This window comes from Plecotus auritus (genome assembly GCF_963455305.1).
Source record: "Plecotus auritus genome assembly, chromosome: 8".
Classification (NCBI taxonomy): Eukaryota; Metazoa; Chordata; class Mammalia; order Chiroptera; family Vespertilionidae; genus Plecotus; species Plecotus auritus.
The window spans coordinates 62,189,972-62,212,700 of NC_137782.1; the positions used below are offsets into that span (position 1 = coordinate 62,189,972).

At 46.3% G+C, this 22,729-nt stretch overlaps 1 protein-coding gene and 1 long non-coding RNA gene across 3 annotated transcripts; one reads left to right on the plus strand and one right to left on the minus strand.

Moving 5' to 3' along the window:
* Nucleotides 1–281: 281 nt before the first annotated feature.
* LOC308256768 lies at nucleotides 282–2,305 on the minus strand. Its single transcript, XR_013961470.1, has 3 exons — nucleotides 1,638–2,305; nucleotides 979–1,146; nucleotides 282–733 (listed from the first exon to the last, which is right to left on the minus strand). It is a non-coding gene; the product is annotated as an uncharacterized lncRNA (long non-coding RNA).
* Nucleotides 2,046–21,389, plus strand: AHCY (adenosylhomocysteinase). 2 transcript variants are annotated; one of them, XM_080685030.1, is made up of 10 exons: nucleotides 2,046–2,175; nucleotides 10,355–10,545; nucleotides 11,853–11,928; nucleotides 13,472–13,621; nucleotides 14,483–14,595; nucleotides 15,078–15,285; nucleotides 15,375–15,462; nucleotides 15,550–15,667; nucleotides 16,446–16,640; nucleotides 20,160–21,389. In XM_080685030.1, exons 1-10 carry the CDS (start codon nucleotides 2,148–2,150, stop codon nucleotides 20,289–20,291), a joined length of 1,299 nt encoding a protein of 432 aa, XP_080541156.1. In that variant the 5' UTR covers nucleotides 2,046–2,147; the 3' UTR covers nucleotides 20,292–21,389. The 2 variants fall into 2 exon arrangements, with proteins under 2 accessions (XP_080541156.1, XP_080541157.1); XM_080685031.1 differs by having other exon boundaries at nucleotides 2,092–3,234.
* The last annotated feature ends 1,340 nt before the right edge of the window (nucleotides 21,390–22,729 follow it).

Below are 22,729 nucleotides of genomic sequence, written 5' to 3' on the forward strand. Positions count from 1 at the left end.
TTTTATGTATATAGATAGTATTGGAAGTTCTAGTCAGTTCAATAAGTGGAACAATGAATTGATGTTTCTCTCACTCCCTTTCTCTCTCTCTACAATAATAATAAAAACAAAAACGTAAATTAAAAAGAAAAAGAACAACAACATAGAAAGGGTGAGAAGACAAACCACAAACCTGGAGAAGATATTTGCAGCACACATAATTAGCAAGGGATAGTATCCAGAATACATAAAGAATTCCTATTAACTAAAAAGAAAAAGCAAACCACCTACTTTTAATTTTTAAAAAATTAAAAAAAATTTTATTTTAGAGAGAGAGGAAAGTAGAGAGAAAATAAGACACACACACATACACACAGAAACATCGATTTGTTATTCTACTTATTTATGCATTCATTTGTTGATTCTTGTATGTGCCCTGACCAGGGTACAAACCTGCAATGTAGGTGTATTGGGACGACACTCTAACCAACTAAGCTACCCAGCCAGGGCTCAAACCACCTATTTTTAAATGGGCAGTCATGAACAACTCAAAGTCTATCAATAAAAAAATGAATAGCCCTAGCTGGTTTGGCTCAGTGGATAGCGTGTTGGCCTGTGGACTGAAGGGTCCTGGGTTTGATTCCAGTCAAGGGCACATGCCCAGGTTTCGGGCTTGATCCCAAGTAGGGGGCGTGCAGGAGGCAGCTGATTGACGATTCTCTTTCATCTTTGATGTTTCTGTCTCTCTTCCTCTCTGAAATCAATAAAAATAATAAAAAACATATTTAAAAATAATAAAATGAATAAATGGATTATACAGCAATGAAAATAAATGAACCACAGCTTTCAAATGACTCTCAAAAGCAATATTGAGAGAGAAAAGCAAGTTGCAGAATATATACAGTATGATTTCATTTACAAAAAGGCAAAAAGGCAAACTAAAGAATGTATTATTTACCGATTGTCAAGACCCATTAAGAAAAGCAAATAAGCCCTAACCGGTTTGGCTCAGTGGATAGAGCGTTGGACTGCAGACTGGAAGGTCCCAGGTTTGATTCCGGTCAAGGGCATGTACCTTGGTTGCAGGCACATCCCCAGTATGGGGTGTGCAGGAAGCAGCTGATTGATGTTTCTCTCTCATCGATGTTTCTAACTCTCTATCCCTCTCTGTAAAAAAGCAATAAAATATATTTAAATAAAATAAAGCAAATAAATGATTAAGACAAAATTCACTGTAACGATAATTCCAGGGTTGGGGAGAAGAGGCATGTGACTAAGAAGGGAAACAGGTGGCTCCTGGGGTAAGACTTTTAGTCCATGAATACTCGAATCACTTGGATATATGTGGTCACAATAGCCATAAGTGTGGGTGAGATGGCCCAGGAAGATGGAGCAGAATAAGAGGAAAAAGGAACATCAACACTTAAAGGCGCTAGTGAAGGAGGAAGTTAAGGCCTGATAAGGAACAGTTGGAGGATTAGGAAAGTGGAAGCCAGGGGCACATTGGTGAGACAGGATTCAGGCTGAGGCACATCTGCTGGATTCAGCCAGTACAGTATGGTACCATTTATATAAAAGGTTTTAAACACAAAGAATTCTACTAAGTATTTAATGATTTTACATATGTATTAAAAGTATAAAAGTGCATACGAACTTACCTAAACTCAGGAGAGTGGTCAGGTTAGAAGAGGGTGGAAGGTCTGGGATTCTAGGTAACTGACCTATTGCAACTTTACGTATAATCTGTGTGGTAGATATCATTCCGCACATTTTACAGATGAGGAAACTGAGGCACAGGGAAATGAACTGGTTGGAATTTCAGTTCCACTCGGTTTTGACATCGATTCACTGGCTTAACGAAACAAAGAGCAATCTCTCATTTGCTCTCAGGCCTCTCCCCGAGCTGCATTCCGACTCACATGGGATGAAACCTGTCCTCTTCTCTGGAGAGGTCCAAATTCACTCTGGTCCTGCCCCTGTGCATTGAGCCCCGCCCCCATGGCTCAGCCCCACCGAGATCATGAATATGCAAATAAGGGTGAGATATTTAAAGGCGCCGGCGCCAGGCGCTGATCCCTTCCCGTTGTTGCCCGCCCCGTTCCGGTTCCCTGTACGTGGCCCGGCCCCTTTCGCCTGTGTCCATCACTCCGTACGGAGTTGCCGTCAGCATGACGGACAAACTGCCCTACAAAGTCGGTGAGTTCCAGGACATGAAGCAGGCCGCTTCTGCTCCTTGTCCGTAGGGGGCCTGTGCCGGCGACGGCCGGGGTGCCGACGCGAGGCGCTGAGGACCCCCTTGAATCGTTGGCTCCGCGCGATCCTGGCCGCGCGAGGCCGCCTGGGGGTTGGAGTTCTCGCGCGACAGCGAGCGGGTTGTCGGGGCTGGCCGCGGACTACGAGTTCCGGCATAACCCGCGAGGCCCAGTATTGCGGCATGGATACGGAGCCTCCAACAGGCGGCACGTTTCGCACCGAGCCCGCTGGGACTGGCGGGAAGTGCGCACCTGACCGTGGCCTGGGATTGCTGGCATCTGCCAGGACCTACACTAGGAGGTCCAGATCCTGCTTCCGGAGCCTGGGCCAGCTCTTTGGCCAGCTGGGTGGTCCCGGACAAGTGCCGGTCCTTCTCTGAGCTTCCTACAGGGAAGGCGAGGGAACTGGAGCCCCCCAATAGGCGTGTGAGGCGAGGCCTGGAGAGCGAATCCAAGGCCGGCACTGTACATTCACAGGGGACTTTGGACTGTTACTCAACCTCTGGGGTCACCCGCCTGGCCAACAGCGACAGTCCTGCAGAGAATCTCAAAGAAAATTTGGAGTGGTTAGAACAATTCTTCTTGCTGTCCTATGGATTGAAGATGATATACTGATAGTTTAAATATTTTGGGCGTTTACTAGGGGATGGGCACCATCTTACATCTTTATCCTAGATTAATTCATTTTATTCACACGGCTTTTACTTTCTCATTTTACAATGAGTGTACTAAGACACAGGAAATAAAGGTAACCTGCCTTCCTACAGCTGGAACCAAATGGAGCAGGATATGAACCCAGGCACTGTAGTCCTCTGAGCGCACCTCACCACTGTATATCAGAGAACACTAGAACAACTAATGTTCTTTGAAAAAACCAGTTCATGCTGGCTAGCCGTTTTTGAAGTAAATTCAAGACACCATTAAACCTGGAGAAAGGCATCAACATTTATGGAGCTCTTGCTGTGTATCTGGTGATTTGCATGTGTTTACACAATAATCAGAGGTGGGTTGGATCCCATTATAGTATACAGAGAAAGCAGCTGAGGCTGTAACAGAAAGTGACTTGCAGAAATTCTGTGAAATACAGTTGACCTTTGAACAACATGGGTCCATTATATGTGGCTTTTTTCAATAAACACACAATTTGGCCTTCATGTCTCTAGATTTCACATCTGTGGTATTTTCCATCAGTAGTTGTTTGAATCTGCTTATGTGGAGGGCCATATGCATTATTCTATCCCATTTATTATTTATTTATTTTTTAATATATTTTATTGATTTTTTTTTACAGAGAGGAAGGGAGAGGGATAGAGAGTTAGAAACATCGATGAGAGAAACATCGATCAGCTGCCTCCTGCACACTCCCTACTGGGTATGTGCCTGCAACCAAGGTACATGCCCTTGACAGGAATCGAACCTGGGACCCTTGAGTCCGCAGGCTGACACTCTATCCACTGAGCCAAATCGGTTAGGGCCCATTTAATTATTTTTTAAAGGTTAAGAAATTTTGGTTGGTTTTTAGGGAGAGAGAAACATTGATTTGTTGTTCCACTGATTTGTGCATTCATTGGTTGCTTCTTGTACGTGCCCTGACCAGGGATCGAACCCAAAACCTTGGTGTATAATGATGATGCTCTAACCAACAGCTATCTGGGGAGGGCAGTTCTATGCCATTTTACATGAGGGACTGGAGCATCCATGGATTTTGGTATCCTTATGGGTGGGTCCTGAAACCCATCCTTGGATACCAAGGATGACTGAAGTTTTGGAGGCATCAAAAGTTATAGATTTTATTTTTATGTATTTATTTTTATGTTATTGATTGAAGGGAGAGAAAGAGAAAGAGACATTGATTGCCTGCCTCCCACATGCAGGCTGACCAGGAATCAAACCTGTAACTTGGGCATGTGCCCTGACTAGGAATCAACCTATGTATGACCTTTTGGTGCACGGGATGATGCCTAACCAATTGAGTCACACCGGACAGGGCCAGATTTAAAAAACAAATTAATTGTGTGTTTCTTTTGTTTTGTTTGTTTACTTTAATGCAAAATCTTTATTTGGAACTTGTGTGTCACTGAGCAGGTCAGTCATCCTGAAATCACAAGTCTTTACATTATGCGGAGAAATACAAGAGCTCCTTGCACAGATTATTTTTTTTTAGGAAGGCAAATTTAAAAATATCTATATATTTTTATTGATTTGGGAGAGGGAGAGAGAGATAGAAACATCAATGATGAGAGAGAAACATCCATCAGCTGCCTCCCGTACACCCCCTTATTGGGATCAAGCCTGCACCCCTGGCATGTGCCCTGACCTGGAATTGGACTGGTGACCTCTTGGTTCATGGGCTGATGCTTAACCATTGAGCCACATGGGCTGGGCTTGCATAGATTTTTGAGTGATGAGGTCATTGCCCCTAACCCTTGTGTTGTTCAAGGGTCAATTGTAGTAGCTTATCAGTAGTAGATTATGAAGTAATGGCCAGAGTAGATGTCCCCATTTTATGGGTGATGAAACTGAAGCCCAGAAAGGTTAAGTCAAGGTAACGTTAGTGGCAGAGTTGGATAGAGGCTTGTCATGATATGGAGAGATCGATGGGTCAGGGTTGAGGGCATTGGGTTTTGTGGGAAGAGGTAAGGCTACATTTGGAAGTGAGGGAGCTTGGCTGGGATGGAGGGAGGAAGCCCCCATTGAGGAGGGCATATTGTGCTAGCCTTTGTCCAAATGCATCTTTAATCCTCAGGACTCAGCAAGGTTGGGGATGATTATTCCCACTGTACAGATGAAGAAAGTGAGGCTCTGAGAGGGTCTTGCTATTCCTCTTGGCTTGTCCTGGCCAAAAGGTGTCCCTGCAACTTCAAGTTCTCAGCTCCTGTAGGACCAAAAGCCTCAGAGCCTGGAGCACTAGACCTTTCTGTGCCTTTGGAGTTGAGGGAAAACTCTGGGGCTGGCACAGCTGCCATGAGGACAGTGGTGTTATTTTTAGCTAGAGGGACAGGTGATAGAGTGGGTGGAGCTTAGCTGGATAGGACAGAACCCATTGTCCATTACTGCTGGGCCTCAGGAGCCTTGAGAAGGCCTCTGGCACTAGCTCTTTCTGGCCACCAGTCCCTCCTCTGCCACTGACTGGCTGTGGAACCTGGGGCAAACCCCTTTCTGGTCCTTTTCTCATTGGTAAATGCTGGGAGTTGTACTGGGTTTAGATTTGTTTCTTTTTTGCCACCCCTGTCTTGTGCCAGCTCCTTTCATGGTCCTTCTCTCATTCTGTCCTAACAACAGATATGGTCGGTAAACATTTGCTGAACCCTTCTCTGTGCCAGGCCCTGCTGGGCACTGGACATACAAAGGTGACTCAAGGATGAGGTTGGTGCAGACATGCATACATTTAATGTATTGTTATCTCCATTTTGTAAGTGAGTTCCACCCACTTCTTTTTTTTTTTTTTTTTTTAAATATATTTTATTGATTTTTTACAGAGAGGAAGGGAGAGAGATAGTTAGAAACATAGATGAGAGAGAAACATCAATCAGCTGCCTCCTGCACACTCCCCATTGGGGATGTGCCCGCAACCAAGGTACATGCCCTTGACCGGAATCAAACCTGGGACCCTTCAGTCCACAGGCTGACGCTCTAGCCACTGAGCCAAACCGGCCAGGGCACCACCCACTTCTTTATCTTCACAGCCACCACCCCAGTTCTGGTCACTCTCCTCACAGGTTTCCCTGGGTCTCTTGCTCCACATATACATGCAGCCATCAAAGGGGTCTTTTCTTTTTAAAAAATATTTTTATTGATTTTAGAGAGAAAGGGAGAGAGAGAGAGAGAGAAACATCAATGATGAGAAAGAATCATTGATTGGCTGCTGCCTCCTGCACGCCCCCCAACCTGAGCATGTGCTCTGACCGGGAATTGAACTGTGACCTCCTAGTTTATAGGTTGATGCTCAACCACTGTGCCATGCTGACTGGGCCAAAGGGGTCTTTTCAAAAGATAAATTGGTCATGATACTTCCCCTTAAAACTCTGTAGTCTTGCCACCTTACTGGGAATAAGATTCTGACTTATCTTACTCCATCTACTAGAGTCATCCTGGTGCATTCCATTCCTCTAAGTTCTTTCCTGTTTCCAGGTTTTTGTTGAGCACCTACTGTTTTCCAGGTCTGTATCAGATGCTTGGGGAGGAACCATACAGGCTAAGAGAACTCCTTGGGTTAAAACCCTGAGGAGGGAATGAGTTCAGATTGTCTGAAGACCAACAGTAAGCAGATATTGTGGTTGAGAAGCTAGGGAGGGGAAGGAGGTAGGAGAACAAGGGTGGGCAGTCATGTGGGTAGGGCCCTCAGGCCATGTGAGGAGTTAGGATTTTATTAATGGACCAGAGGCCCAGTGCACAGATTCATGCACACTGAAAGGAAATTAATTAGAAGAACTATTTTAGAGGCCAGGAAGGGGTTGTGGGCGGGCTCCAGGGCATGTCCGGCCCGTCTTGCCCAGTCCCGATTGGCCGGACCCCAGCAGCAAGCTAACCTACCAGTCAGAGTGTCTGCCCCTTGATGGTCAGTGCGCGTCAGCGAATGGTCAAAAGGTCAGACACTTAGCATATTAGGCTTTTATATATAGAGAAGATAAGGGGAAGCCATTGGAGGTTTGTTTTTTACTTTAGCAGAAGAGTGGAGGTGCTATAACTTAAATTTTATAAAGCAGCTTCTGGCTTCTGTGGGGAGAATAGTAGACCAGTGAAGAGGCTTCTACAGTGACCCAAGGTAGTAAGATATGGTTGGATTGCTTATATATTTGTGATTTTTTAAAAAAAAATACATTTTATTGATTTTTTACAGAGAGGAATAGAGAGGGATAGAGAGTTAGAAACATCGATGAGAGAGAAGCATCGATCAGCTGCCTCCTGCACACTCCCTACTGGGGATGTGCCTGCAACCAAGGTACGTGCCCTTGACCGGAATTGAACCTGGGACCCTTCAGTCCCCAGGCCGACACTCTATCCACTGAGCCAAACCAGCTAGGGCTATATTTGTGATTTTGAGCCAACAATACGCTGATGGATTGGAAGAGGGTGAAAGGGGAAAAGAACCAAGAAAATTTTTGTCTGGAGTGGCTGTTCGAATAGTATTTCATTTCCTAAAATGGGAAAATTGGAAAGGTTAAGGAGTCATGAGGGTTCAAAATTGACATATAATAAATCCAGTTGTGCATCTAAGTGGAGCTCTTCAGCAGGCAATTGGATTATATGAGTCTCCTAATCAGGGGAGAAGTTGGGCTGGAGATAAATACGTGGGAGTCACTGCTGCAGAGACCGTATTTAAAGGAAAAGGGAGAAGATGGAACCCTGAGGGCTTCCAAACATTAGTCATTTATAGGAAAAGAAGCCAGAAAAGTAGTAGGGAAAACACAGGACCTTATAGAAGCCAAACAAAGAAAGGGTTTCAGAAGGAAGGAGTAATTAGTGGGATCAGTGCTGCAGGGAGAAGCATGAACATAGATAATTGACTATTAGATGTGGGAATCAGGCTGGTCTTGAGAGACCTTGAGAAGAGCAGTATCCATGGAATAGTGAAGTCTCAAGGATGCCAGAGGACATGGGATCAGGCCCCACAGAGCAGAGACAACTCATCTATTGTAACAAAAGAATGCCTAGTCTGAAGCTACAGTTGAGGAGGACTAGTGGATTCTGTGGAGGAAAAGTGGCCCAGTTCTGAATTCTTTTCAGTGAATCGTGAAATGAGGTCATCAGTTGAGAGTAAATTTACTAAGAAAATGTGATAGGATTGCTGGCCTGTTTCTTGAATTTGTGTCTTAGTAAATGAGACCTTTTAGTGTGGTTGTGATTTTTCTCCCGCTGGACTCAATGGTTTATGGTCAGTGGTTGGCAAACTGCGGCTCGCGAGCCACATGCGGCTCTTTGGCCCCTTGAGTGTGGCTCTTCCACAAAATACCACGTGCGGGCACGCACGTACAGTGTGATTGAAACTTCGTGGCCCATGCGTAGAAGTCGGTTTTCGGCTCTCAAAAGAAATTTTTAAAAAAAAATATATTTTATTGATTTTTTTACAAAGAGGAAGGGAGAGGGACAGAGAGCTAGAAACATCGATGAGAGACAAACATTGATCAGCTGCCTCTTGCACACCCCCTACTGGGGATGTGCCCGCAACCAAGGTACATGCCCTTGACCGGAATCGAACCTGGGACCCTTGAGTCTGCAGGCTGACGCTCTATCCACTGAGCCAAATCGGTTAGGGCTCTCAAAAGAAATTTCAATCATACTGTTGATATTTGGCTCTGTTGACTAATGAGTTTGCCGACCACTGGTTTAGGTGGAGTGGAGGATTGGGTTTAACTATGGTGGGAGTTTTGCCATGAGTTATCAGAGGACAGAAGGGTAGAAAGGATAGCAAAATCTTAAAATGTGGGAGGAAGAAATTGAGAACGTGAAGGCAAACTATGAGGGGCAGTGGAAACTGGTAGGATTAATGCATTAGAGGTTCAGACCTGACTGGCTGCAGCCTTCCTAGAATTGGGGCTGTAGAGGGAGAAGATTGGAAAGATGGGACATAGTCACAGTCATTTGCTTGAAATCAGTATTTCCAGGGGGGAGTATCATTGGTGATGGGCTGCCAAGGTGGGCAGGGTAGGGTAGGGGTAATGATAGGGGGAGGGTGTGTGTGTTGAGGCCCAGTAGAAGTAGTCCCTCCCATGGAGGAGGAATATTTCATCTCTGAATTGTACAGCAGGAAGCAGTCTGATGTAGTCAGTTTTATTATTTGTTATTACCCCCTTGGGTAATTGACAGGATCTAAGCTTCCCTAAATATAATAATCACCAGCAGTCCTAGGCCCCATCCTAGATCTATTGAATCTGATTTTCCAAGAGAGGTTTATAAGCAAGACAGATAACTTTTACAAGGGAAGGGACTGACCTTCGGAATGGGCTAGTGTGGCGTGGGTAGGGAGGGTGATTATTAGAAGAATATTGAGATAGTGAGAGAGCTCATAATAGTATTCTCTTTTCCTGCCTGAGAATTTGGACAAATTTGAGACATTTGGGGTGGCAGAAGCCAAAATATAACTTATATTACTAACATTGAAGCCAGAGGATGTAGATTAACATTGAAGAACAAGGAGGTTCATGTGTACTTGCTAACTGAACCCCCAAATTCAGTTACATATCCATTAAAGGCAAGGTGGGCCTGGTAGGTCTCAGTGTAGAAGAACATGCTTCCTGTAAGCAAGGTGGCTACTGTTTGCTTGCAAAAGAAGGGAGAGCTGCGCCTGGTTAGTATGGCTTAGTTAGTTGGGCACCGAAAGGTGGCCAGTTTGATTCCCAGTCAGTGCACATCCCTGATAGGGGCGTGCAGGAGGCAGCCAACCAATGTTTCCCTCTCACATCGGTTTCTCTCCCCCTCCCTTTCTCTCTCTCTAAATATCAATAAAAATATTTTTGTTTAAGTATTTAAAAAAAGAAAATAAAAAAAGGGAGAGCTGAACTGCACATGCCAAATTTATTCCTCCCAAGTTTACTAATCAGACAAGTCATTCCACCTCCCCTGGGGCAGAAAGACCCAAAAGTGTCACACAGATGAATTCTCTCCATGTGGAAACATCAGGAGTGGGGAAGAAGCTTTTTCATATCTTAAGGAAAATCAAAGAACTGTGCCAAATCCAAGGTGTTAATAGTATCATTTATGAGTATGAAGTTAGCAAGAGTGATGACTTGGGAGATGGACAGTCAACCAGGAGCTAAAATCTTTAGGGAATGAGGAAGTCGGTAGGTGGCAGCAGAAAAGGTAGTGGGAAGTATATATACATATATATAGGCTGATAGCTATTTTTCAAGGGGGCACTTACCTGTGTTATTTATGCATACTTGTGTGATTCTTTGATTAAATGTACTCTCCCACAAGATTATAAGTTGAAGTTAGGCAGGGACCATGCCTTTCTCTTTTGACTGCCTCAGCTCCATAAATTCTTGTTGAATGAGTGACAGAGTCACTGACCAGATTGCTCAGCCTAATGTTTCAAGTCCACACATGGATGAGTGACCAGTGGCGTGCTTCCTGGTTGGTGGGATGAGCCGCTCATGGAACTCCCATTCATCCTGCCTTTGCAGCTGACATCAGCCTGGCCTCCTGGGGACGCAAGGCCCTGGACATAGCAGAGAACGAGATGCCGGGCCTGATGCGCATGCGGGAGATGTACTCGGCTTCCAAGCCACTGAAGGGTGCCCGCATCGCCGGCTGCCTGCACATGACCGTTGAGACAGCCGTCCTCATTGAGACCCTTGTTGCCCTGGGTGCTGAGGTAAGCTCTGCAGCTATTCTGTGTGAAGTGGGAAAACCAGTGTGGTTTGCCCCCTCAGGCCTAGCTGGAGCAACAGCCTTGTCACAGTGCCGTCACTTTTGTGGTGACTGGTGTGCACATTTTTTTTCTGGCTGGGAAGATAGCATTAAACTGCTCTCAATTCACATCCTCCTACCTAAGGAGCTCTGGTAGAAAAATTCAACCCCAATGTCCAACTGAGACATGGAAGGACTGGCTCTCATTGGCCCTCCTAGGGTCATGTGCCTGCCCTGGGCCAATCATGGCTGCCAGAAGGATGATGTGCTCTGATTGGTTCAGCCTGGGTCATGTGTACCTGATTGACAGCTCTTCTAACCTCTTTAGGAGTCTCGGAACAAGATAGTGCTTCTCCAAAAGAGGGCAGGAGAGCAGCCCAAACCAACAGACTACATTAGACTCAGTCCTTGTATTTCTTTTAAACATTCACACTCTGATTTTATAGCTTTAAATACTATCTACATGGTGATGACTCTCAGGTAAATGTACCAGCCTAGATTTTCCTCCACCCCCACCCCCAACTCGAGACTTGTATATTCAGCAGCTGATGTGCCAGCTCCACTTGGAGATCTAGTAGACATAACAACCTCAACATATCCAAACAAACTCATGATTTCTTGTGCGCCCCTTCCCCACCCCTTTCTGCAGTCTTCCTCACATAAGCAAATGGAAATTCAGCCTTCCAGGTTTTCTTAGTTCAAGAACCTGGTGTCATCCCTGACTCCACTTTGTCTCTCACTCCAACAACTAATTCTACAGCAAATTGGTTCAGCTCAGCCTTCAAAAGATACCTATTATCACCTCCACTGCTACTATTACATCTCTTGCCTGACCTCTTAACAGCTTCTTCACTCCTCTCCTTGCTTCCTTGTGGAGCCCTTTCTCTTCCACATGGCACCAGAGTGCTGTTTTAAAATAAAAGTTAGGTCTTGATCAACCAAAGGACTTATATGCATGCATATAAGCCTAATCAATGGACACAGACAACAGGGGGGTGGGGTCATGAATGGGAGGTGGGGGATAATGGGGGATCAAGGACACATATGTAATACCTTAATCAATAAAGAAATTAAAAAATATATATAAGTTGGGTCTTGTCACTGCTCTGGCTCCTATTCACTTACCAGGTCCACCACTCTATGGTCATAGAGCTGGCTGGGCCTAGATCATACAGTAAGCTTCTCACTTTTAGCACCAGGGCTTGTTCTTATCCCTGTCCAATGACCCCGGAGTTTCTGTGACCACACAGCCCTATCTTACTGGCTCTTCAGGTGCAGTGGTCCAGCTGCAACATCTTCTCCACCCAGGACCATGCAGCAGCTGCCATTGCCAAGGCCGGCATTCCAGGTGAGTCCTGCTTGCTGCTGGGGGGTGTGGGAATGCATGAAGGGGCTCTTGCTTCTCCATGTTTGCTTCCTGGCTCCTATAGTGACAGACTTCCCTGCGGCTGGGGAGAGGAGTCATGGCCACACAATCCTAGCCTAATGACCCATAAGAAAGCTGTTTTATTCTGTTGCCATCTAAAATTCTGTGGGAGGTACTTAGTGTCCCAGCTTGTCTTGTGATCAAGAAGGACAGGATCTTGTGCTTGGGAACCACTTGGTATAGAGAGGGGGAAGATCCTTAAAAACAGGATGTGGAGGAAAAGAAAAAAAAGGATGTAGGGCCTGGCCAGTATAGCTCCGTGGTTGAGCATCAACCCATGCACCAGGAGGGTTTGATTCCTAGTCAGGGCACATGCCTGGGTTGCGGGCTTGATCCCCCGTGGGGGACGTGTAGGAGGCAGCTGATCGATGTTTCTCTCCCTCTTCTGTCCTCTCTCTCTAAAAGTCATTAAAAACCTTTTTAAAAAAAGGATGGATGTGGGTCTGTTTCCAAAAAGAATCGGGAGGAATACTGGTCAGAAAAAGAGCTCTAGAGGTTCATTGCCTAGGGTCTGTAGAAGGACCAAAAATAAGAGGAAGAGCTTTCATAAGCTGTTGGAGAAATGGCATGTGTCAGCCTCGGCCTATGGAGGGGAGTGGTTAGCTCTGATGGTGATTAAGTAGGACATCCATGAGTCCTCACGAGCCTCAGGTGCGGGGGAGAGGGTCAGGAGGATCCTTTCAGCGACTGACCAGGGCTGGATAGGCTTGTCTCCATTCCTCAGCCATGGTTGGGCTTCGTGGTCCTTTTCTGGGAAATTATTTGTCCTCAAGACCATTGTCTGCCTCAGATAGACAGAGAAGCAGCCTGCCCTGCTTGGCCAGTGGTCTTCTCTCATAGTGGTTCATGGGAGCCCACATATGTGTCCCATATCTGATGGGAGGAGCCTGGACTGGTGCTAATGTCTGGCACAGAAAAAGCACTATACATAACTGCTATTAGTAATTTTTTGGCCAGACTTTGCCTGAGACCACCGACCACAGAGACTGCTGGGCCCTCAAGTCCTTTTAGTGCAGAACAATTCTTGTATCTTGCCTTGTGGGTCCACATGAATATGGCTCCCTGCCTCTGCAGCACCTCGTCCCAGCACTTTGGGTGGGATTCTGGTCATTATGGGTTGATGCCCCTATCCTTGGGGCCTAGACAGAAGGGAGTAGGAAAGTAAATAATTCATTCCAGTTACCTGTATCTGGCCTCCAGCTCACTTAATCCATTTACAGATGAGGAAACTGAGGCTCAGAGAAGTGATTTGCCCAAAGTCACACAGTTGGCAAGTGCAGAGCCAGGATTTGAACTCAGGTCTCTGTGGCTCCAAGTTGTGTTCTTATTACCGCTGAGTTCTCAGAGGGGCTGGGAGTGGCTGAACATGGGAATTAGGAAGGAGATAGTTTTGGTTCTGCCCAGGTAGTTTCCTAGAGCAGGTTCCAGTGGGGAAGCAGACACTGATGTGCCATTCACCCTCCAGTGTATGCCTGGAAGGGTGAAACAGATGAGGAGTACCTGTGGTGCATTGAGCAAACTCTGTACTTCAAGGATGGGCCTCTCAACATGATTCTGGACGACGGCGGTGATCTCACCAACCTCATCCACACCAAGTATCCACAGCTTTTGTCGGGTGAGTAGGGTGGATAGGAGAGTGGGCTTGGTGCTTGCTGGCAACCTCTATGGAGCCCGCTTGCTCATGTGAAAGCAGCAGGCTGGTAGGATTCCCAGCACCTCAAGCAGCAGATTCTGTGGAAGATGGGAGGATGGCAGGTTCCTGCAGGCGTGCTGGGGCCTGACCTGACTTCTGCCAGGGTGGCTAGGGAAGGGAGGGGGCGGTCTGGCTGAGATGATCTAAGAGCAAGCATAAGCCAGGTCTGCGAATGCGTCATATTTTTTTAAGCAGGGTAGAGAGGAAAGTGGGGTGAGGGAGGAAAGGACTGACTCTTCAGAAAACAGAAAGAAGCCAGCCTGCTTGGTAGCTTAGCTTCCTTCCCTGGGAGAAGGGAGTGTTACAGGAGCGGCTAGAGAAAGGCCAGATGTATGAGTATTAATAGGTTAAGATAAAAGAATTTAGCTTGATCCTGAGAGCAAATGGAAATAATTGGAGGGTTTTGAAAAGATTTCTCTGAAAATGTACATGTTCAAAATGCCTGCTGTGTGGAGGATGGGTTGTGGCTGGGAGGTCAGGTGAATAATGGTGGCAGGGACTAGGACAGTGGTAGGGGAATGGAGTGGCCTGGTAATGGTGGTGACTCCTCCCTCTTGCTGGCCTGGATGATTAGGTAGACTGTGGTATCAGTCACTGAAATGTGAACCCAGAAAGAGAAGTGGTTGGGGCAGGGGGGGACAAAGATGAAGAATTTGAGTGAGTTCATGTAATAGGCTCTTGAGGCTTCATTCCAGAGCCACCCTCACCCCCCCCCCCCCCCCCAGCCAATCCCTTAGGTAGCCCCTTCCTGGCCTGAGGCTTACCCCTTCCTTTCTTGTTCAGGCATTCGAGGCATCTCCGAGGAGACCACAACAGGGGTCCACAACCTGTACAAGATGATGGCCAACGGGATCCTGAAGGTTCCTGCCATCAACGTCAATGACTCCGTCACAAAGGTGAGCCTTGGGGCAATGACAGTTCCAGTTCCAGCTGTTGGCTCCCAGTGCAGCTTGGGAGTAGGCCCCTGAGGAAGGAGCCCTGGGAAGGCTGCAGGCTAGGGACTTGAAGGCCTCATTTGAGGGGAGGGAGGAGATTGCAGACTGAGGGTAATTAGTGTATTAAAGAGGTGAAGAACTATACAGTGAGAGCTGGGCATCAGGAGCTTTAAAGTGAAGCAGATTCTTTGGGCAATCTCTTTTAGTAATTGATCCTGGAGAAGCCTTCTGGACCAGCAGAGAAAGGCTAGCAAGATCTTAGGGCTGATCGCAGGGTATTCCACAGGGCAGAAAGCAGGGTGAGAGGCATATGAGGGCATTAGCTGGTGGAGAAAAGTCATAAATGATCAGCCCAAGGTCCATCAGGCCAAGATGCTGAGAGTGGGTCTGAGGCTGTAGGGCCTTGCTTGCTCCCATTGCCCCCATATCCCCTCTCCTTTCAGAGCAAATTTGACAACCTCTATGGCTGCCGGGAGTCCCTCATAGATGGCATCAAGCGGGCCACAGACGTGATGATTGCGGGCAAGGTGGCGGTGGTAGCAGGATATGGCGACGTGGGCAAGGGTTGTGCCCAGGCCCTGAGGGGTTTTGGGGCCCGAGTCATCATCACCGAGATTGACCCCATCAATGCACTGCAGGCTGCCATGGAGGGTACGATAGGGCGAGGGTTGGCTATCAGTCACTGGGGCCAGAGGAAAGGCAAGGCCACCCTGGATGACCCATGGCCACTGTCTGCACAGGCTATGAGGTGACTACCATGGACGAGGCTTGTCAGGAGGGCAACATATTTGTCACCACCACAGGCTGTATCGACATCATTCTTGGCAGGTAGGGATCCTGGGGAGTGAGAGAAGGGGCTGGGTTGGGGCTGCTCTTCGTTCCTGATGGTCTCCCATGGATTTGGGCTTCTCATAGGCACTTCGAGCAGATGAAGGATGACGCCATCGTATGTAACATTGGACACTTTGACGTGGAGATTGATGTCAAGTGGCTGAATGATAACGCTGTGGAAAAAGTGAACATCAAGCCCCAGGTGCGGAGCCCCAGCCCTTCTAACAGGGTGGGCAGATGGAGGGCTGAGGGGGGCATGCTAATGGGCTGGCAAAGGGAGGGCAAATGAGGAAGCTCTGGCAACCTGGGCAACAGGATGGGAAGAAGGGGGCCTGGTTTCAGGGCTACTTAAATCAGCATCTCGGAGTTAGGCCCATTTTCCAAAGGTCCCACGATGATTCTGATGTGCAGCCAAGGTTTAGCATCACTACATTCAGCTTTTACTGAGTATGGTGATTAAGAACATGAGATCTGTCCTCAGACTGTCCAGGCTCAAATTGCAGCTACTTGTTAGTGTGTGGCTCTGGACAGTTTAACACTTTAAACTTTAGTTTCTTTATCTGTGATCATAGGGTTGTTATTAGTCGCATGTATATATACATATAGTTACATAGTTATGTGTATCCTCTTAGTTCAGGGCACATGCCAATAAGAGTAATAATAATAACAATAACAACATTACCTAATACTTACTGAGTACTTAGTATGTGCCAAGCCATGTGTCAGTGCTTTACATGTGTCAGTTCATTAAATTCTCACAGCAGATCTATAAGGTCTGTAGCTCAGAGCTGCTTGATAAATATTGTCTATTATTATTAATTGAGTGTGCCATGGCTATGCTAGCGGTTATTCTAGGATAGCCTAGGCCCTTCACAGGTGCTGTTGGAGGCAGGTAGGCCTGCTGGGCAAGAGGGTACGATAAGGCAGGGGTGGACATTAGGAGCATTACCAGCCCTCACTGCTACTCTGCCCACTTGCAGGTGGACCGCTACCGGCTGAAGAACGGGCGCCGAATCATCCTGCTGGCCGAGGGCCGGCTGGTCAACCTGGGCTGTGCGATGGGTCACCCCAGCTTCGTGATGAGCAACTCCTTCACCAACCAGGTGCTGGCGCAGATTGAACTGTGGACCCATCCAGACAAGTACCCTGTTGGGGTCCATTTCCTGCCCAAGAAGGTGGGTACCCACCTCCAACCCAGGCCAAGGGTCATACATCCAACCCTGGGCTCCCCACACAGGACTTGCCAGAGTTCACCTGAGAGGTCCACAGGGCAGAAAGCATTTTCTTCATTTAGCAGAGGAGGAAACTCAGGCCCAAAGTAGAGAATGACTCCCATTCTCTACTGGGTGATGAGGAGAGCATGGGCTTTATAGTGAGACCCACCCAGGTTTGAATCTAAGCCTTAACATTTAGCAGCTGTATAACTGGGGAAAGTTACTTAACTTCTTTGTGCTTCTATTTCCTCCTCTGTAAAACGAAGGTAATACTACCTTCTTTAAGGATTGTGAGGATTTTCTTAGATCAGGGGTTACAAACCCATATGCCCACAAGGATTGGGCAGGTTAATGAGTGAATTGGGTTTGGTGGAGACTAACAGAAGAGCACATGCCCCAGTGAAGGGGTCAGCTGTCATTAACCTGGAACTCAGGCCCATTGGACCAGGGCTCCTGACATTTCAAGAGAAGGCAGATGTTAAGATCTTTGTATGAAATATTCAATTTTTAAATGTAGGCAACTTGTTAACAGTTTTAAAAAATAATCAGGTGGGTCAACTTGGACATGTCTATAAGCCAAAAATGCAGCCTGTAGGCTGTAGGATTGTGGCCTTGGAATGAAATGATACCACTAACACACTGAGTATAGCATCTGACATGCTATGGGAGTGAGGTCAGGGTAGCCATGACAAGGAGGTCTTCTCATATCAAACCCAGTGCTTATCCTAACACCCTATGCAATGTGCATACCCCCAAGGATCAGAATTGCTATGTTTTAGTTCCAGCCTTTTTTTTCCAGTGTCATGGTTGAACTTTTAGCCTTTCTGGGCCTCAGTTTCCCTAACAGTTTCCCTAAGAGTAACTTGCTCATCTAGCATTTGATACTGAGGAAGCTTTGATGAAGTCTCCATACCACTCCTCCACCCCTTGAAGGCTGGTTCTGCCAAGTGAAGTAGAAAGAAGCCTGGGTGGTGTCCTCTTGAGGCCTGGGGCATCTGCCCCCAGAGCATCTGCCTCCAGAGCCAGCCAACTCCTTTCCACCTAGTCTTCTTTGGATACTTCCCTTGGACCAGATGTTTTATCCATAAGGGCCTTGAGGGCTATCCTGATCTATGCAGCCTGCCAGGTCCCCAGCCTGTTACGGGGTTTCAAAAGTCTGATTTGACCTCCATCTGATCCCAGTTGGAATAAATATGATTGATGGTGAGAAATTGGACAGGCCTTAAAATGAGGTCAGGGTTGGAAGTAAAAAGTCAAAGATCTCATCTCCTACCCCAGCACATGGCCCCATCCTTACCTCCTTCATCACGGCCAAGACATGGATGGGGGACAAGACATCCTTGGCTTCATGCCTCACATGTGATATATGGACAATGACAGAGAGAGCAGCCACCATTTATTAAGGTATCTACTTGCACCAAGAACTATAGCGTTGATCTTTGTGATAGCCATGAGAGATCCATTCTACAAATAAAGTTCAGAGATTGACTTGCTCCCACAGTTGTCAAGTATTGGGCCAGGAGTAGAACCCAGCTCTACTGTCTGTGCAAGTTAACCATTGTGACACACTGCCTTCTGGGTGTGGGTTAAAGGAGAAGGAAGAAGTGTATTCAGGGTTAGGTCAGGCCAAGTGAAGGGAGTAGTCAGTGTGTACTCTGAGAGTAAGAGACCTTGATTCTGCTTCCAGAATTAACATGGACTTGGGGCTGGGCTCTGCTCATGCCTTGCCTGCCTCTCCCCAGTTTCTTCTTCTGAGAAATAAAAGAGTAAATACTGCCCTCTTTAGGGGTATTTGTGAGGCTCTAGTGAGACAATGGATATGAAACCACTTGGACATGTAAAAGTTGTAGGGGCTGGGCTGTAGTCCAAGGCTGTTGTGTCATCATGGGGTGGGACTTGGGGCATTAGGGATAGAGACAGACCCTACCCAGAGCAGGAAGCTGAGAAGGTGACACCGCACACTGAGAGTTTACCTTTCTCTAAGTGCCCTTCTTTTCAGACTCCTTTATGCATTTCAGCATTGGTCAGATTTAGAAATTGGCCTTATCTAACCCCAGCCTCTGTCTTCCTTGGTTTCTGTTCCATCTCTTCGAAGATGCCTTGGAGGCCGTAAGTTGAGATGTTTGAGACAAGTTTTGGGGTTTTAGAGCCAGATAGACTTGGGTTCAAATCCTAGCTCTATAAATAACTAGCCGTGTGACCTTGGGCAAGTCATTTCACCTTTCTGAGCCTTGATTTCTACATTTGTGAAAGGAGGATGGCCATTTTTTATTAGTCAGGATCCTTTTGGTGGCAAGTGGTAGAAACCGTTTAAACTGGTGTGTTAATTATCTATTGCTATGTAACAATTTAACCCCAAAACTTATGGTTTAACACAGTAAATGCTTATTATTTTAGTTTTTGTGGGTCAGAAATTTGAGAGCACCTTAGTGGGGTGCTTTGATTTGAGGTCCTTCATGAAGTTGCAGTGCTATCTGAAGGCTAGATGGTCTGGAAGATCCACTTCACTGTTGGCAGGAGGTCTCAGTTCCTAGTCACATTGGAATCTCCATAGGGCCACCTAAGTGTCCTCAGGAGATGGCAGCTGGCCTTTCCCCAGAGGGTGGTTCAGGAGAGCAAAGGAAGTAGCTGCAGTGTCTTTTAGAACCTAGTCTCCAAGTCATATACCATCACTTCTGCTTTTTTCTATTAGAAGTGAGTCACTCAAGGGGTGAACAATTAGGCGCCACCTCCCGAAAGGAGTATTATGAATTTCTAGACAAAGAATTTAAGGACATGCTTTAAAACATCCACAACCAATTTAATCTAAAAAGAAACTCTATTGGCTGCACAGGGTGGGGCAAAAGTAGGTTTACAGTTGTCCAAATGAAAAATAATACAATAATTAAGAAATGATAAAAGAATAAACTCTGTTTTATGTATTCACAACTGTAAACCTACTTTTGTCCCACCCTGTATAAAGGAGGAGTCAAGATTCAGACAGTGGACCCAGTGATTCAGTATTATTAGAGCTCTGTGTTTCTCTGTGTTGGCTCTTTTTTTTTCTTCACATTCACTTCACTTGTCAAATAGACTTACCACTACCAAACTGAGACTGATACCCTCCTGTTTAGAAATCCCAGTGAAATTGGAGAGACCCTGTCTAACCTGTTATGAAAAATGTTCTGTCCCTAGATGTATTCCAGAGAGGCATTTTGGTTAGCTACTTGGGTTGGTGGAAGGTGGGAAAGAAGATGTAATGGATGGTGCCACCAGGTTACTTGGAGGGGAGGATGTAGCATGGTTCCCTCTTGAGGAAGGAGAGCTGGGCAGTCAAAAACAGCACATCCACTGAGTCTGACTGAAGATAGGATGAGGTAATATGTGTAACGCCTGGCAGGTACCGCAACACAACAGTTCTTGCCTCCATTGGCAGCTGGATGCAGGTAAGAGGTTCCAGAGCATGGTACTGACTCCACGTCTTCCTGTGTTTCTCCCCAGTTGGATGAAGCAGTAGCTGAAGCCCACCTGCGAAAGCTGAATGTGAAACTGACCAAGCTGACTGAGAAGCAGGCCCAGTACCTGGGCATGCCCCGTGATGGCCCCTTCAAGGCCGATCACTACCGTTACTGAGAACCAGACCTGCCCTTTTGCCTTCTAGCTGCTGTCCTTGCCCAAGTCCCACCTTTTCTCCTCAAGAGCAAATGGCACCAGTTTTGAGAATGATTTGTTAATGTCCCCCATCGACTCCCTGGGGCTGGTCACTCAGTCTTTGGCCTCCGCTATATCCCTCACACTGTTCCTTGTGTGGGAGAGGGAATTGAGAAGCCCCTCCTCAAGCCCTGGTCACAGTGGAGGTACATGGGAGATACCCACAGGGAACCATGAGCTCAGGGGTTTTAGAACAGCTGACTCAGTCAGTCCTTAGGCTGGAAGCTGGGAGTGATGGTCATAACACCTGTGCACTTTACTATCTAAGCCCTCACCTGCCCTATGGATGTTGTGCCCATATTCTTGATAGACGTGTTCACTGCTTCCTCAGCCCATGACAAATGAGAAGGAGCTGTATCAATGGGCGGGGAGGAACTGTTGGAGTTCGAATGCTCCTGAGAGCCTGGCTTAGTGCTGGGCATTCTCTTATACCTCAGAACAATGAGGTTGGTACTTTCAGTCCCTATTTTACAGGGGTTATAAAATACACTGTTATGGGACAGCCGAGAAAGGACAAGAGAAGTGACAGCCAGAGGTTGAGGGGCCAGAGAATCTTAAAAGCAGGCATAGATCTGCCACCACTTTGTAATGGTTCCTATCACAACCCTGGGTCAAAAAGATAAATTTTGTTTATGTTTATATAATGTTAGAGCAAGAAGGTAGATAAATAAAAATTTTGGTGCCCAAAATAATTTCGAGCCTTTATTATATAGATAATCCACTGCCAACAATGTATGCCATGAGCAAGGGGTAATAGTTGTGTGCTGATGAAGACATGGGGTTGAGGGGAAGGGGTGGAGGTAGAAGAGGGTATAGGGAGGATAAATGGTGATGGGGGAAAAAAGACACGGGGTTGTCTGCAGTGTGGAGTTATAAAGGCTGCAGGCAAACCTTTGGGATTGGAAGGATGGGTAAAGTGAAGAGAACTATATCTCTTTAGGCATGTCTCTTGTAAACAGCCTGGTTTTAACCCAATCTAAGATTCATTTAGTAGGTGAATTTAACTTTATATTTATTGTGATTCCTGTTTGTATTTATTTCCTCTACTTAGTTTTTGTGTCCCAATTCATATTTTCTTTTTCGCCCCATTTCCACTTTGGGCTGATCCAGTGCTCCTTGGGGAACTATTATTTATTGAGCAACTACGGGCTGCTAGGGGCTTTGTAGTTGATTTTCTTTATTCTCACAACAAGCTTAGTATATTATATATCCTAATTTTATAGATGAGAATGGAGACTCAGAAAGGTTAAATTAAGTGTCTTTCCTAAAGTCACGGTTTGTAAGAGGCCTCATCATGAATGAAATCACAGAAAGGTGGGTGGAAAGTTAGCCTCCCTCCTATTTGCCTAAATGGTCATTGGCTGAACCCCTGTTCTGGTCTAGAAAAGTAAAGCAAAATAAGAACCTACCTGGGAATGGTAACTGGAAACTGCTCTAAGGGTCATCTACTGGATGGAAGCCCGATGGGGATGCCTGAGACCTGACCCCAGCCTGCTCAGATCTCAAGCTAGAGGTAGAAGGCAGGCACACAAACAGCTTTGCCATTACCTGGTACATCTCTCTCTGCCCAGCTTTATAGAGTTTAGTGCCTGGCAGCAGTAGGAGAAAGACAGCAGGGACGAGGTGATACTTGAAATCAATTGTGATAGAAATGAAGACTTTTAACAGAAGGAACTAAAAGCAAGGGTATTCCAGGCAGCAACAGACCAGCTTAAGCAAGAAAAGCGTGAGAGAGTAGGAGGAGAGAAAGAGTTTTTTGGCTGTAGTTTAGGGGGAATTATGAGATAGAGGACTAGAAAGGTAGCCTGAGGGACAGGAAGGAGAGGCCTTAAACATCAAGATGAGAACTTTAGCTGCACAGATTCCTGAAATGTCCTTTCTTTTTCTTTTTTTAAAAATATATTTTATTGATATTTTACAGAGAGAAAGGGAGAGGGATAGAGAGCTAGAAACATCGATGAGAGAGAAACATCGATCAGCCGCCTCCTGCACACCTCCCACTGGGGATGTGCCCGCAACCAAGGTACATGCCCTTGACCGGAATCGAACCCAGGACCCTTCAGTCCGCAGGCCGATGCTCTATCCACTGAGCCAAACCAGTTTCGGCTGAAATGTCCTTTCTTGATTGAACATTCCATACTTGTGTCTTGTTCATTTTTGTATTCTCACTCCTATGCTAGTAATGAGGACAGGTTCAGAGAGGCCAAGTGGCTGACCCTACTAGATTATACAGTAAGTTATATGCATACCTGATATGATTGCTGTAAATAATTTACAAACTTTGGTAGTTAAATGGTAGTTATTAGTGACAAATGACATGGGACCCACTTAGCTGATCATGACATCAGTGGTCAAAACAG

What these genes read in the sequence shown, in the direction of transcription:
- AHCY (XM_080685030.1), top strand. Translation starts at nt 2,148, where the DNA reads ATGACGGACAAACTGCCCTACAAAGTCG. An exon ending in TTGTTGCCCTGGGTGCTGAG is followed by an intron (nt 10,546 to 11,852) that starts GTAAGCTCTGCA and finishes CTGGCTCTTCAG; the next exon opens with GTGCAGTGGTCCAGCTGCAA. An exon ending in TGCCAAGGCCGGCATTCCAG is followed by an intron (nt 11,929 to 13,471) that starts GTGAGTCCTGCT and finishes TTCACCCTCCAG; the next exon opens with TGTATGCCTGGAAGGGTGAA.